The sequence below is a fragment of the Bos indicus genome, chromosome 11 (assembly GCF_029378745.1).
Source record: "Bos indicus isolate NIAB-ARS_2022 breed Sahiwal x Tharparkar chromosome 11, NIAB-ARS_B.indTharparkar_mat_pri_1.0, whole genome shotgun sequence".
NCBI classification, from domain to species: Eukaryota; Metazoa; Chordata; class Mammalia; order Artiodactyla; family Bovidae; genus Bos; species Bos indicus.
Window position 1 is genome coordinate 74,951,808 of NC_091770.1, and position 16,470 is coordinate 74,968,277.

General features: G+C 34.7%; 1 protein-coding gene across 5 annotated transcripts in view; it reads left to right on the top strand.

Annotated features, from left to right (window-relative positions):
- ATAD2B (ATPase family AAA domain containing 2B) overlaps window positions 1-16,470 on the top strand; it is a 122,278-nt gene that overhangs the window by 45,873 nt on the left and 59,935 nt on the right. For all 5 annotated transcript variants that reach the window (XM_070799081.1, XM_070799080.1, XM_070799082.1 and 2 more), the window contains 4 exons: window positions 1,827-1,915; window positions 5,038-5,197; window positions 6,578-6,668; window positions 13,670-13,981. In XM_070799081.1, the coding sequence (XP_070655182.1) occupies window positions 1,827-1,915; window positions 5,038-5,197; window positions 6,578-6,668; window positions 13,670-13,981 (652 nt within the window). The remainder of the gene's footprint in view (window positions 1-1,826; window positions 1,916-5,037; window positions 5,198-6,577; window positions 6,669-13,669; window positions 13,982-16,470) is intronic.

The following is a 16,470-nucleotide window of genomic DNA, read 5'->3' on the forward strand; positions in this document are numbered from 1 at the left end:
AGTCCAAGGGATTCTCAAGAGTCTCCTCCAACACCACAGTTCAAAAGCATCAATTCTTCGGCGCTCAGCCTTCTTCACACTCCAACTCTCACATCCATACATGACCAATGGAAAAACCATAGCCTTGACAGTTAACATCCATATTTTGTATTATGTATTGTATTCTGTATTCTTACAGTAAAATAAGCTAGAGAGAAGAAAATGTTAAGAAAAATCATGAGATTTGCAATACTGTACTATATTTACCAAAACCAAAGTTTTACATTGCCTGAATATAAGTTGAATTCTCTCTCAACCTATGTCAGTGTTGTCTTATATAATACAAAACACTGTGGATGTTATACATATTATACTATACATCAAAAATGAAAAAATAATATGAAAAAGAAACTCATATTTATTAGGTATCACGATTCATGCATTGATAACAAAGAAACAGCTTTAAATCCTGGTGCTCATTTCTCTTCTTTACTAATAAATGTGAATGGGGCACTGTTGTCTGCATTAAAAACCTGTTCAGACAGATACTCTTTCTCATCAGTGGTTTTTTTAATGGTGTCTGGAAACTTGTCTGCTGCCGCTTGGTCAGAAGAAGGTACCTCTTCTATTACCTTGACTGTTTTTTAGTTTTTAAAATATAGTTTTTTCAGAGGAAAAGGGCATAGCCAATTGGAAAACTACTTAATCTTCAACCCCAATTTTGTTTTCTTTAAACTTAGAAGTAACTTTTGTTGTTGTTTAGTTGCTAAGTCGTATCTGACTCTTTGTGACCCCATAGACTATAACCTGCTAGACTTCTCTGTCCGTGGGATTTCCCAGGCAAGAATACTGGAGTGGGTTGCCATTTCCCTCCAGGAGATCTTCCTGATTCAGGGATTGAACATGTCTCTTGAATTGCAGGCAGATTCTTTTCCTCTGAACCACCAGGGAAGCCCTAGAAATGACTTAGTAATTTATTGTTTTAAACAAACTCCCACTTTCACTTTTAAAGTTTACCATCTACTCATGATGAAGCCTTCCCAGAAGATTGCTCCAGTGTGTATTTCCAGGTCCTCGCTTTGTTCCTTTTACCAAAAAATGCAAAACACAATTCCATTGTGCATCTTTAGGGCTCCAGTCATCAAAAATAGGGGAAAAAAATCTTTGAAATAGCCAATCAAGTTGAATTAAAAAAATCCACATGATTGCAGATGGGTTGGGGCAGGAATCCACTCCTGTGTTCTTGGTCATCTGATACCACTCCATGAATCCTTGTAATTCACCCTCCCTATCCTGAGCACATATGATTTGAATCCAGTGATCTAGCTTCAAGGATTGGGGTCCAGTGAGCCCTCTCTAGTCCAAACCTCTCTCTAAAATTATTGTCATCCTTTGTTGGTGTTAATTTCTTCAGGTTTAGATTCTTCACCTTCCTTTTGCTTTAAGTTTTCATAGAATGACCTTGCTTTTTCTTAAATTATATTAGAGTTTATAAGAATGTTTTTCTTATATCCTTACATGGAAGCTAATTAAAATGTCATTAACATAAAATAGTCTGTTATATGATAAAAGCAATATGAATAGTGTGTTTAAATGTGTTTAATAGTATGTTTAAAATGCATGTATGTGTATGTGTGTAAATGACATGTATGGCAGAATAAACAAATTGAAAACTGTTGTGATTGGAGACTGAGGAGATAGGAGCTTTTCTTTTTCCTCTATAATCTTTCTTACCTGCTGCATGTTGTACCATTTGCTTATATTATCTATTTACTTCTGTTACTTATTAAAAAAAATAGTAATTAAAAATGAAAACTAATACAATACTTGTTTTCTTTTTATCCTAGGCATATTTGATGAGACCTTCTATAATATTTTTTGATGAAATAGATGGATTAGCTCCAGTTCGCTCTAGCAGGCAAGATCAGATCCACAGGTAATATTTTCTAATCTGATTATGTTGAGTTCATATGTTGACATAGTACTAAGACTTAACCCTTGAATTAGTGCTATGAGGCTTGTAAGATGCGAACTGTTTCCTTGATGAAGACTTCTTTCTTATAACGTGTGTGCATGAGTGTGTGTGTGTGCATGTGTGCACTCAGTCACTGTTGTGTCTGACTCTTTGTGACCCTGTGGTCTATTACCCACCAGGCTCCACTGTCCTCTGATGTTTGTAGATAGGATTTTCCTATTTTGAATTGAGCTGCTTAAATTTGTGAGCTTCTAATTTTCATCATAGCTGTAATGTTTTTATAATATTTTATTTCTTAAAAAATTTTTTTGTTTCTCTTGTCCCTGTGAATATTTGTGACTAAGCTTTTGCTTGCCTTTCCCCCACCATTTGGAACCTTCATTTATATAAATGTCTGAAATAATCAAATTCATAAATGGTACAAAATTTATCAAGTAAATACTAACAGAAAGCTACTATTGCTGTATTAGGCAAAATTGTCTGTAAGATGGAAAGCATTATTATAAATATAAAGAGGATCCCCTTAAAATGATAAAAGCTTCAACTTATTAAAAGATGTAATTGTTTAAAATCTGTAATTCCCTAATTACTATATTTCAAACTGTATAAAACAAAAATTGACAGAACTGCAAAGAAAGAGTCAAACTGATCATCATTGTGAAAGAGATCATGTACTTCTTGGTAATTAATAGAACAAAGGCACATAAAATAAATGTAGATTATTTGGGCAACTGTGTTATATGAATCTGATCTTGTATGCTTACTTATCTAAGGCAATATAGAATGAACACTAGTTTTAAACATCATTTATAAAAACATCATATATTATGCCTTAAATCACAATTAATTTCCAAAGTTTAGTAATATACAAAATGTAAGAGATAACAAAAAGACAAGCGGAAAATTTTATGTCTGTTATCAACAGCTATTGCTCTAATTCTAAATAATCTTATGGTACTAGTGAAATAAAAACTATAACTAATAGTATATGAACTGCAAACAAAGATATACAGAAATCAAGAAATTAAAAAGTTGCTTCTTTGAAAAAAATAAAATTGAAACCAACCTCTGGCACAATTGGCCATGAGAAAAAATCCATTGATAAAGCAGTATTTAGGAATACAAAATGTGATGTTGTTTTAGATTTTGTAAACATTAAAGATTAAGAGGATAAAAGCTTAAGCTCAAGAGGTTAAAGTATAAAACTTTTAGGAAAAAACCTGTGGGAAAATTTTCATAACCTGAATGTTGAAGTTCACAATATTTTTGGGTAATAGCCAAAAATTGGAAACAGTCTAAATGTCCATCAACATGTATATCAACAATTTGGGATATATCATAAAATGGAATATTGTTTTAGCAATGAAAAGGAATAAACTGTTGTTAAACAATTTCACATGTTAGCAAAGTAATTCTCAAAATCTTCACACTAAGTATGTGAACCAAAAACCTCCAGATGTTCAAGCTGGATTTAGAAAAGGCAGAGGAACCAGAGATCAAATTGCTAACATCCATTGGATCATGGAAAAAGCAAGAGAATTCCAGAAAACATCTACTTCTGCTTTATTGTCTATGCCAAAGCCTTTGACTGTGTGGGTCACAACAAACTGTGGAAAATTCTTCAAGAGATGGAAATACGAGACCACCTTACCTGCCTCCTGAGAATCCTGTTTGCAGGTCAAGAAGCAACAATTAGAACTGGATACGGGAACAATGGACTGGTTCTAAATTGGGAAAGGAGTACATTAAGGCTGTATATTGTCACCCTGCTAATTTAACTTGTATGCAGAATACATCATGTGAAATGCCAGGCTGGATGAAGCAGAAAGTGGAGTAAAGATTACTGGGACAAATGTCAATAACCTCAAATATGCAGATGACAGAACCTTTATGGCAGGAAGTGAAGAGAAATTAAAGAGCCTCTTGATGAAGGTGAAAGAGGAGAGTGAAAAAACTGGCTTTAAACTCAACATTCAGAAAACAAAGATCATGGCATCTGGTTCCATCACTTCATGGCAAATAGATGGGGAAACAGTGGAAACAGTGACAGACTTTAGTTTTTTGGGCTCCAAAATCACTGTGGATGGTGACTGCAGCCATGAAATTAAAAGGCGCTTGCTCCCTGGAAGAAAAGCTATGACCAACCTAGACAGCATATTAAAAAGTAGAGACATTACTTTGCCTACAAAGGTCCCTGTAGTCAAAGCTATGGTTTTTCCAGTAGTCATGTGTGGATGTGAGATCTGGACAATAAAAAAGGCTGACTGCTGAAGAATTGATGCCTTTGGGCTGTGATGTTAGAGAAGACTCTAGAGAGTCCCTTGGACTGCAAGGAGATCAAACCAGTCAATCCTAAAGGAAATCAATCCTGAATATTCATTGGAAGGACTGATGTTTGAAGCTGAAGCTCTAATACTTTGGCCACGTGATGTGAAGAGCTGACTCATTAGAAAAGACCCTGATGTTGGGAAAGATTGAAGGCAGGAGGAGAAGGGGACAACAGAGAATGAGATGGTTGGATGACATTACTGACTTGACATATGTGAGTTTGAGCAAGCTCTGGGAGATGGTGAAGAACAGGGAAGCCTGGTGTGCTGCAGTCCATGGGGTCACAAAGAGTCAGACAATTTCAAATAATCATGCTGAGGGAAAGAATCCAGAAGAAGAAAAGTATTTACCGTGTGATCCCATTTATATAAAATTTTAGGTAATGCAAGCTAATGTATAGTGACAGAACTTGGATCAGTAGTTTCCAAGGGATTGGGTAGAGGTCAACGAGGAGTGGTGGGGATGGATTACGAAGGGTGCAAAGAGGAGCATGATGAATATTACTTTCTTCCTCAATGGTGATAGTTTCACATACTTCAAAATTCAGCAATTTGTGTTCTTTAAACATATCCAGTGTATTATGTCAGTCATATCTTCAGAAGACTTAAACCTGTTTAGAGCAATATGAGAAAGTTAATTGGAACTTAGTTTCACTTTTGAACATGGGTATAAAAATCTTTAAGACTGATAAAAGTTAGTATAAGCAGCAGTTTTTGCAACTTTTTCTTTCTTTCCTCTTTAAAATTTTCTTACAGCTCTATAGTGTCAACCCTCCTTGCTCTTATGGATGGATTAGACAATAGGGGCGAAATTGTTGTTATTGGTGCTACAAATAGACTTGATTCTATAGATCCTGCTCTTAGGAGACCTGGTCGTTTTGACAGAGAATTTCTTTTCAACCTTCCAGATCAAAAGGTAACTGTTTCTGTTTTCAATATACTAAGATTTATTTCTCATTTGATTATGAAGTATGTGTTTGTGTGTGTGTGTGTACACACCAGGCTTCCCTGTTCTTCACCATCCTTGAGCTTGCTCAAACTCACATACGTCAAGTTATATATATATATATATATATGAAAGAAAATATTTGTTATAGCATTGGTTTATTTTTGGTAGCTGAATGCCCAACTTAGACCTTGGAATTGAAGTAATAGCTACTGATTCCAGACTTTGTCAACTTTTGAGCAAAATTTATCCTGATAACTTCCAAGTTCTTTTTGTCTTGGTGCTAGATCCCAGATTCCTCACCAAGCCAATAATAATTTTATCTTGGTTATAATTTGCTTTTTCATAATCTTAATCTCCAGGATCCCCTGGAGAAGGAAATGGCAACCCACTCCAGTACTCTTGCCTGGAGAATCCCATGGATGGAGGAGCCTGGTTGGCTACAGTCCATGGGGTCGCAGAGAGTCAGACATGACTGAGCGACTTCACTTCCTCAATCTTAAGAAACTCAAGTAGCAGTATTGAGGCAATAAGGACGTTCAATTTTAGAAAGTGTTGTTTTTCCCCTGAAAGAAGACAAATGTGAAAAAAACATTCTGATGTGACTTTTCAGCTGATTATGAATTCTTATACTTCAGTGTTTCTTTTTTTTTTTAATGTGGGAGAAAAAGAAATTTAATTTGGAACCAAGATGTTAAAATTTTGATTGTGTTATACAGTTAGATTTAAGGTAGAGAATGCTATTTTGAAAGAAAAAAATCAAGGTAAAATTGTGTAAACCTTTGGTTTTTTCAGTGAATTCAATTACTATTCATGGAGGTTACTTTGTTATGTGTTAAGTGTGAAAGCATTCATGAACTTATATGACATTGTGTATTATATTTCTTTACTTAATCTAAAACTTCAACTTCAAACTGTAATGACACTTTATGCATATTAGAACTGAAAGGATCTGAGAAATCTAAATATATAGTTTGTTTAAAAGTTATGGATATTATAATGCATTGAAGTTTTTTGCTTATACATTTTCAGATGGTAAAAATGATGTGGAGGAAAGTGAAATTTAGTTTTGAGTTCTAGTCCTACGTCAAGTTCTTTTACCTCTCAGACTATTACATGTCCTAGTTTGTGAAACAAGGATCTCTACTACATAGCTCACAGGGTTATTGTGGGAATCAGAGTTAACACGGATGCCAAGCTGTTTATGCTTCTTTTAAAATAAACAATTGCTTTTCTGGGATATGGTTAGTTGATGAATTTGTTCCATCTGATACATTTTGGGGTTGATGATATTTTATTTGTATTTTTTTCCTTAAGCAAGATTTTATTTATCTGTGCTTTTCTTCTTAGGCAAGAAAACACATTTTACAGATCCATACCAGGGACTGGAATCCAAAATTGTCAGATGCTTTTTTAGGTGAATTGGCTGAAAAATGTGTTGGTGAGTGCTACTATTTGAATTTTTGATTGTCATTGTTTGTTCTGCTCAGCCTCCCTTTCCCCTTATATTTGGAATGTGAATGAGTATAATTATATTTTTGTGCAATAGATGGCTTTGCTTTCAAATGTAAAAAATTATTTTAAACATTTCACTTGAAGTTTGAACACTTCTAAATTAGAATTTTAGCTGCCATTAGGTGTTTTGATTAACAAAGCTCCGTAGTAATAATGCCTTTCATTGAATGCTGGATTTCCAATCTTATTACAGTATCTCCTTTTAGGAACTGTTCCCTTTTAGAAATTTTACTAAGAAAAATAAGCTTAAACAAGAGGTAAAGATCCATGTATAGGGCAGGACTATAGTCTTTTACTTCGCAGATTACATGATGGACTCATCTTCATTCTGGTGGTGTAGAAAGAAGTTGAGTGAGAGGAGTCTTCAAAGAAAACACTTAATGACATCTGCTATATTTCCCTAAATGTTAAACTCTCCAAGTTAATGTTAAATTATTCACAGAGTAGAAGATCTCCTACAGAGTGAATGAACACTGTTGCCCTAAAAGGATATGGTGAGAGTATTTTATGAGCATACATAGGAGATGGAATTCAGAGGTTTTAGAATTCAGGAGTTTGGCACTAATTAGGTCTGAAATAAAAATGAATATAGTCTTAAGCAGCTGAATATACACGCAGGTATTTTTCTTTCATTCTTTTTCTGTCTTTTGTCTATTTTTCTCTCATTCTCTCAAAAATATAGATTAAAAAAATCTCTCCATGAACTTTTTAAGCATTATGAAAAGTTCCCCTAATAAGTCCACTAACAATCAGCAGTCTACTTGGGAGAAGTTTAAAGTTACCAAAACCAAAAAGAACAACTTAGTTAAAAAATCATTGTGGTCCACCATCAAATAATTAAAACTTAAATAGAACATTAGTCCATTCAGTTAGCTACATCCGAATTATCCTCTTCATCCACAGGGACCTCCATCTCCGAAGCAGCATACCTCAACTTTTGAACCACAAAGACCTCGACATCTTCTGGTGAGGAGAAAAACGTAAATCTCTCCAGCACTACTCCAGTTTAAGCTTTGCCTGGTATAAGAGAGCATGCGCCAAACCCATTTCATGTAAATTTGGCTTGACCTTTGCAAAGCCTTGTGCTGCTTTATGGGAGAGGGTGGTATTTGGTACAAAATCCAGTCTTTGCCCTTTTTGAAAATTTGACCCCTTTTATTTCCTGCTACTTTTATGATATTGTGTTAGAGTACAGATCAGAATGGAAAGTCTTTGTTGATTGGTCTGTGAATTTGTCACAGAATGCTCCTTAACTGAAATAAGCAGAAGTCTTCAGATAATCTTGGAAATTCCCTGAGTAATCTAAAAATTATTTTTTATTACCCTATCTACCATCTGAAATATTATATACTCTAATTCGTCATCCTAAATATTAGATTCTCAGTTTTCTTTTTAATTTCCAAAGGCCACTACTTCTCATTTTACCAGGTTATTTATTTTAGCTTTTAGTCAGTTTCTTAAGTTAAAAAAATTTTAAGACATACTTTGTTATAGGACTGAAAAACTTCTCTTGCCTTTTTTGGGGGTGGCGTTGCTGGTTTAGAATCTGCTTATATATATATACTATTTTCTTCCTGGAGAGTGACATAAAAATATAATTAATTATAATTAACTGACTTCTGATTTTGTTTGTGACATTTATTTCATTTAAGAAACCAATTCACATTAAAAAAAAAATCAAATGCAAGTCTTCAAACAGGAATGAAATAGCAATACACTTTAAATTCATTATGAAGTTACCACTTATGTATCCCAAAGATGTTTTAACATGTATGGGTTCAATAGAGTGAAATTTATGCCTAGCAAAAGAGTAAGCAGGTTTTTGATGAAGAACCGAAAACAGTTGACTTTTTCTTAGAGGTTATGGATTTGGTAACTTTTATCTTGAAATGAATTCCCAAGTACTTGGAGGTTTGCATGCTTCATAGGTGTGATTTTTAGTAGTCTTCAAGTAATTTTGGTATCCAGAACATGTGCATAAATAGTAGGAGTTTAAGTTAATGAAGATCTTCTATCTAATCATATTTGTCTATTCATTTTCACTAAGAAGGTTTAAGCAATGAAAGGGTATCTGTCAATGAGGCATCTTAGCTTGTGGACCTTCACTGTTTGGTATTTTACTGAAAAAGTAGCTTCATAAAATTTTATTGCCTTTCCTAGTTTATAGCCTCTTTGAATAGTTTATACTTTCAGTCTTTCAGACAAATCTCCATCCTAACAGTACTCAAAATGCTTTTTTTGTGTGTGTCTAAGATATGTGTGTTTATCAGACTATTAGAATTGTAATGGTAGAACTGGTATAGTTATGGAATTCTTACGGAAGGGATATTGATATTTTCTCTAATATCAACTTCTAACTCTCAAAAGAGGCTATATTTCAGTATTTCTAGAATAGTCATACATCTATTTTCTAAACCAGGACCCTTTGAGAGTGAAAAAAAAATGCTGTTTAGGCAAGCGGCCTAAACCAGGACATGTGATCACACTTGATATAACCTATTTAGCCTAGTTATGATACACCTTTAATCCTGTTTTAGAGTCTAGTAAGGGAAGTGTATAAAGTATTGCTACAGTCCGTGGGGTTGCAAAAGAATCAGACCTGACTTAGTGACTAAACAAAAGGAAAATACATTATTAACTCAGTAGTTCTCAATTTTTTGTTTATCAGATTGACTGGTAGTTTTCTCAAAATACACATTTATGATATTAAACCACCACTTAGTGATTCTGATTCACTACGTTTGTTGGTAACCTATTTTTTATTCATTTTCATTGTTTATTCAGAAGGCTAGTCAAGGTTGACAACCACAGATATAAACTAGTAATTCTCATTCATGAACAAATATAACAAAGATAAATCCTGTAATTTATAGTCTATTGGTCATGATAATCCATGTGAAAATTTATTTTTTTCAAGTAAAACTTTATTACTAATGATGAAATTCAAACTTTCAAGGAAAAAATTAGAATTTTTTTTTAACAAAATGGATAATAAGCCACACAGCAGTTCTCAAAGGGTGCTGTATGACTTATATTTGTCACTGTGAGCTGACAGCTTGCTAACACTTAAAAGACTATAGTGATAAGACTATAGTGCAGTGATATTAACAAATGTGATTTTTGGTATTGTTAATAAAATGTGTCAATATAAAAACATCCATATAATTTAGGGAAGAAAATTTACTTCTTTAAATGGAATCTATTATAGTTGATAAACTCTAAAGTTATCTTTAATAAGTTAAGAAAAAATGAACAGTAGATTGCTAATTATATTATTAACATATTATGTCAAACACAAATGTTATGGGCAACATTTACTGTATAAAATAACTTTTAATGACTTTTTTCTGTTCCGCATTGTTTTTGAGCATTTTTTTTCCTTTTTAACTTAGACTTTTAGCACTTAAAAATTGAATCATATAGGATGTTCAGTAACTGTATATACTTTTAAAGAAGTAAAAGGAGTGTGGTTTATATTTTTTTGAAGGTGGTAGTTTATTCTTTACTTCCTCTGAAATGGATTGTTTGATTAATTTATGTCTGAGCTAGTGTTCTACAGTTACTTTGTGGAATTAATGTCACAGATATGTATGGAACAGGAAAAGATAGTTTTTTTTTGGGGGGGGGATGTTCATTCCTTAAGAAGTAGAAAATAAAATGAGAGAGTGATGGTGTGATCACTCACCTACAGCCAGATATCCTGGAGTGCAAAGTCAAGTGATGCCTTAGAAAGTAGCACTATGAACAAAGGTAGTGGAGGTTGTGGAATTCCAGCTGAGCTATATCAAATCCTAACAGATGATGCTGTGAAAGTGCTGCACTCAATATGCCAGCAAATTTGGAAAACTCAGCAGTGGCCACAGGACTGGAAAAGGTCAGTTTTCATTCCAATCTCAAAGAAAGGGAATGCCAAAGAATGCTCAAACTACCACACAATTGCACTCATCTCACAGGCTAGTAAAGTAATGCTCAAAATTCTCCAAGTGAGGCTTCAACAGTACGTGAACCATGAACTTCCAGATGTTCAAGCTGGATTTAGAAAAGGCAGAGATCAAAGGAACCAGAGATCAAATTGCCAACATCCGCTGGATCATAGAAAAAGCAAGAGAATTCCAGAAAAACATCTATTTCTGCTTCATTAACTACACTCAAGTCTTTGACTGTGTGGATCACAACAAAGTGTGGAAAATTCTTCAAGAGATGGGAATAGACCACCTTACCTGCCTCCTGAGAAACCTATATGCAGGTCAAGAGGCAGCAGTTAGAACTGGACATGGAACAACAGACTGGTTCCAAATTGGGAAAGGAGTACATCAAGGCTAATATATTGTCACCCTGCTTATTTAACTTATATGCAGAGTACATCGTGAGAAACGCTGGGCTGGAGGAAGTACAAGATAGAATCAAGATTGCCGGGAGAAATATCAATAACCTCAGATATACAGATGACACCACCCTTATGGCAGAAAGTGAAGAGGAACTAAAGAGCCTCTTGGTGAAAGTGAAAGAGGAAAGTGAAAAAACTTGGCTTACAACTCAACATTCAAAACCCAAAGATCATGGCATCTGGTCCTATCACTTCATGGCAAATAGATGGGGAAACAGTGGAAACCGTGACAGACTTTATTTTCTTAGGCTCCAAAATCACTGCACTTGATGACTGCAGCTATGAAATTAAAAGACACTTGCTCCTTGAAAGAAAAGCTATGACCAACCTAGACAGCATATTAAAAAGCAGAGATATTACTTTGCTTACAAAGGTTCATATAGTCAAAGCTATAGTTTATCCAGTAATCATGTATGGATATGAGAGTTGGACCATAAAGAAAGCTGAGTGCCAAAGAATTGATGCTTTTGAACTGTGGTGCTGGAGAAGACTCTTGAGAGTCCCTTGGACTGCTAGGAGATCAAACCAATCAATCTTAAAGGAATTGGATATTCATTGGAAGGATTGATGCTGAAGCTGAAGCTCCAATACTTTGGCCACCTGATGTAAAGAACTGCCTCATTGGAAAAGACCCTGATGCTGAGAAAGATTGAAAGCTGGAGGAGAAGAGGACGATAGAGGATGAGATGGTTGGAAGGCATCAGCGACTCAATGGATATGAGTTTGAGCAAGCTCCAGGAGTTGGTAAAGGACAGGGAAGCCTGGTGTGCTGCAGTCCATGGGGTTGCAACCACACTACTGAGCGACTGAACTGAACTGAGTGGTAAACTTGTTTTTTTCTGAGGAATTTTTGGGAAATTGATTGCTGATATGGGACAGTGTCCAAGCTTCATCTGCTTATCCTTTTCTGAATTAAATTGTCATAGGACATAGTAAGTTTTCCCCTACCTCTTAATAAATGTTCCTTTTAAAAATAGAATACTTAATAATTTTAGTTGAAATTTTTAGTCCCAGTAAGTTGGTTTAATAATAAAAGAGCTTAAATTTCTTGGGAAAAAAAAAGAAGCCTAGTAGATATGATTCATTGTTCCCCCTTTCCTGTAATACATGGTAACTTAACGGTTTTATGTTTCCAGACTATAACGTTGCTGTTACTCTTTTCTCTTTTCATGCATTCTTTCACTCAGGAAATTATTGGGTATCTATTGAATGCCAGGCCAGACATTGTTCTTGGTATTTGAGATAGATAAACAGTTAGTGAACAAGACAAATAATCTAGAGGTCATTTTCTAGTTGGGGAAGGCACATAATAAAAATATTAGGTAAATGATAAGGTGATAAGTACTGTGGAAAAAGGAGAGCAGGGTAAGGAGTTTTCTGTTGCATGTAGGACTTGATTAAGGTGATCTTTACTGATAATAGGGATATAGTTTATTATAGATGTGTGAGTCAGTTTGATTTATATGGTTTTGTTCCTTAATGTTCTTTTTCTGCCAGTTAATCTGGGAGTATTTCTTCTCTGCTTGTAGTTTTCCTGTCTAATCACCATTTTAATTTCAGTATGTAAGTGTTCTACAAGGTCATTGTAAGATATAAAATGAAATAAATCTGATAACATTCCTGGAAGAGCTTAGGGACTAATGTTCTGTAACTAGTTTGAGTGGTTCCCCCTGCTGGCATAATTGACAAAGGTGGCCAAATGTAGATTTGATCGGTAATGTAAAAAACCAACCGTGACTAGTTTGAGTTTTTCTCCTTTGTTTTGTGTTAAAGACCGAACAGTTCATATATTTTTCTATGTATTTGTTGCTCAAATGAATGAAATGACTGACTTTACTGGCAGCTCGATCAGTTATTTAACTTAATGATGGATGATGCCTCATGTCTCTGTAGCCCTTTGAACTAGATTATCAATCGCTTTAAAAGTAAATATAAAAAGGAAATTAATGTGAAAAATGGAAGAATTCTCATTCCTTTTAATACCTTTGGAATTATCAGAGATGCTTACAACTTTATAGTTTTGGGGATACTTAGATATTAACCCGCTTCTACCTTGCACTCAGAGTTGGTAGTAGAATAGCTCTGATTTCGAAGTTTCTGCTTATGTATACTACTTTGTACTGCTCCATTATATATGTTTGAAATAAGTAATATTAGAAAAATTTATGGAAAACTAATGCCTTAAGGACTAAACTGATGATTAGGAATATTGATGAAGGATTGATATGATGTTATTTTTCTTAAAACCTTTCTTGAAGAAAGATGAACATTATAATCAGTGGTTTTGGCACAAAAATATATGACTTCTTTTAATATCATTAGTTTATGTATTTGTTAACATATTCAAAGCATTTTTAGTTAATGAATAAATGGTTTTATTAGGTGTTTTTAAAGGGTCATTTTTCATTTTGCTAGTAAAATTGCCCATAATAACTGATTTAGTATTAGTTTTTTGGATAAAGATGTGCATATTTGCAAAATATAACTGGTACTTGGAAAACTGGACTTACCTTTATTATCCTTTTCCTTTTGTGCATTAGGCTATTGTGGAGCTGATATCAAGGCCCTGTGCACTGAAGCTGCCCTGATTGCCCTCCGGAGGCGTTATCCCCAGATCTATGCTAGCAGTCATAAACTGCAGCTAGATGTTTCCTCAATTGTGCTCAACGCCCAAGATTTTTATCATGCAATGCAGAATATTGTGCCTGCTTCCCAGCGTGCTGTCATGTCTTCGGGACATGCACTGTCTCCCATCATAAAACCACTGCTGGAAAGAAGCTTCAACAACATCCTAGCCGTCCTGCAAAAAGTGTTTCCTCATGCTGAGATTAGCCAGAGTGATAAGAAAGAAGGTAGTATAAATTCTCTTTTCATATTGTTAAAATGATAAGTATGGGCATAAGTAAATAAATTGAATATCCTTATAAAAGTATTTGTGTGTTACTCTTTTATATTTGCCATGAATATAGGAGATGTATCTATTTCATTTGCCACTGTATTCTAGGCCTAGCATATGCCTAGCATACAGTAGTTGCCTACTCAGTGTCTGTAAGAATAATGAATGGATACTTGTTCTGTTTGTTCACTCTTGGGACTATCTGACTATCTTAATATAGGAGTGTTAGCATCTTTAGGAAAGTTGACTGTAATAGTATTGGTTTACATTTCTCTTATTATTATAAAGTGCTTACATAAATTGTCATTTATTAATCCTCATAACAATCTTGTGGGGTAGGTACTCTTACTCTATCAAAAATGAAGATATTCACTTATATAGGGTCACTTAGTAAGTTCTAGGTCTTGCTCAAATCCAGGGAGCCCAACTCCAGAGGCAGTGCTCTTAACCATGTTGTAATAATGTCCCTCTGGATTTAGCTCATCATATTGCTATTATTGGCACAGCACTCCATAGTATGTGCTAATGGAGTGTAGTTTATTCAGTTCAGTTCAGTTCCATCCGACTCTGTGACCCCATGAATCGCAGCATGCCAGGCCTCCCTGTCCATCACCATCTCCCGGAGTTCACTCAAACTCACGTCCATCGAGTCGGTGATGCCATCCAGCCATCTCATCCTCTGTCGTCCCCTTTTCCTTCTGCCCCCAATCCCTCCCAGCATCAGAGTCTTTTCCAGTGAGTCAACTCTTCGCATGAGGTGGCCAAAGTACTGGAGTTTCAGCTTTAGCATCATTCCTTCCAAAGAACACCCAGGGCTGATCTCCTTTAGAATGGACTGGTTGGATCTCCTTGCAATCCAAGGGACTCTCAAGAGTCTTCTCCAACACCACAGTTCAAAAACATCAGTTCTCCGGTGCTCAGCTTTCTTCACAGTCCAACTCACGCATCCATACATTACTACTGGAAAAACCATAGCCTTGACTAGACGGACCTTTGTTGGCAAAGTAATGTCTCTGCTTTTCAATATGCTATCTAGGTTGGTCATAACTTTTCTTCTAAGGAGTAAGCGTCTTTTAATTTCATGGCTGCAATCACCATCTGTAGTGATTCTGGAGCCCCAAAAAATAAAGTCTGACACTGTTTCCACTGTTTCCCCATCTATTTCCCATGTAGTGATGGGACCAGATGCCATGATCTTCATTTTCTGAATGTTGAGCTTTAAGCCAACTTTTTCACTCTCCTCTTTCACTTTCATCAAGAGGCTGTTTAGTTCCTCTTCACTCTCTGCCATAAGGGTGGTGTCATCTGCATATCTGAGGTTATTGATATTTCTCCTGGCAATCTTGATTCCAGCTTGTGCTTCTTCCAGCCCAGCGTTTCTCATAATGTACTCTGCATATAAGTTAAATAAGCGGGATGACAATATACAGCCTTGACATACTCCTTTTCCTATTTGGAACCAGTCTGTTGTTCCATGTCCAGTTCTAACTGTTGCTTCCTGACCTGCATATAGGTTTCTCAAGAGGCAGGTCAGGCGGTCTGGTATTCCCATCTCTTTCAGAATTTTCCACAGTTTATTGGTGAGGGAATAAAGTAGAACCTGATTATAGATGGTCTTGATTTCTGGCCTCATGACTGTAGTTTGGATTTGAGAAAAAAATAGAAAGCTACTTCAGAAAATGCTACTCATTTATAGGAAAATTTTAGGTTTGTATGCTAATCAAAGTAAAGCCCATGAACTTTGAAGACAGCAATTTTTAAAAATTGTCTTAATTTTCTTTGTTTAGCATGTAGTTTTCACTGTATAGAAAATTGTTAGTGAATTACGTTAACATTATAACTGTTATATAGACTAGAAATCATCAGTAATCAATGAATTTTGCTGTTATAAATATATTTTTCAGAAACTTTATTTTTTAGGGTAGATTCTCATGAAATATCACATTGATTACTTGATTTCTTAAATTTGTCAAATGAGGAGAATAGATACTATATGTGAGCCAGCTACTCTGTCATGAGCTGTACATTTCTTGTCTCTGATTTTCATAATCGAGAATCTGTATATTTTCCCTAATTAAAAAAATCTATGTTGCCTTTAGAAAATCATAAAAATCTACCTTCTCTTCTGAAAGATTATAACTTCTTTATTTCCATTTGAGAATTTTGTTATGACATTATTAGCTATGTTTTCTTACCACTTTTTTCCCCATAAGTATTAAGTATGCTTTAGATCCATTTTTTTTCTTCATATGCCAGTGGAAGGAAGAAATCACTTTGATTATTAATAATATTTTTTAGTTATTTAGGTATATTATTCTGGATTATTTTGGTCTTTAATGTTTTTCTTAGCAAGTGTCTTTGTATATGAATTATCAATCAAATGGTACTTAATTATTTGATTAATGTTTATAATATTAGTCATGTTAAATATTTGACTTTTAAAAG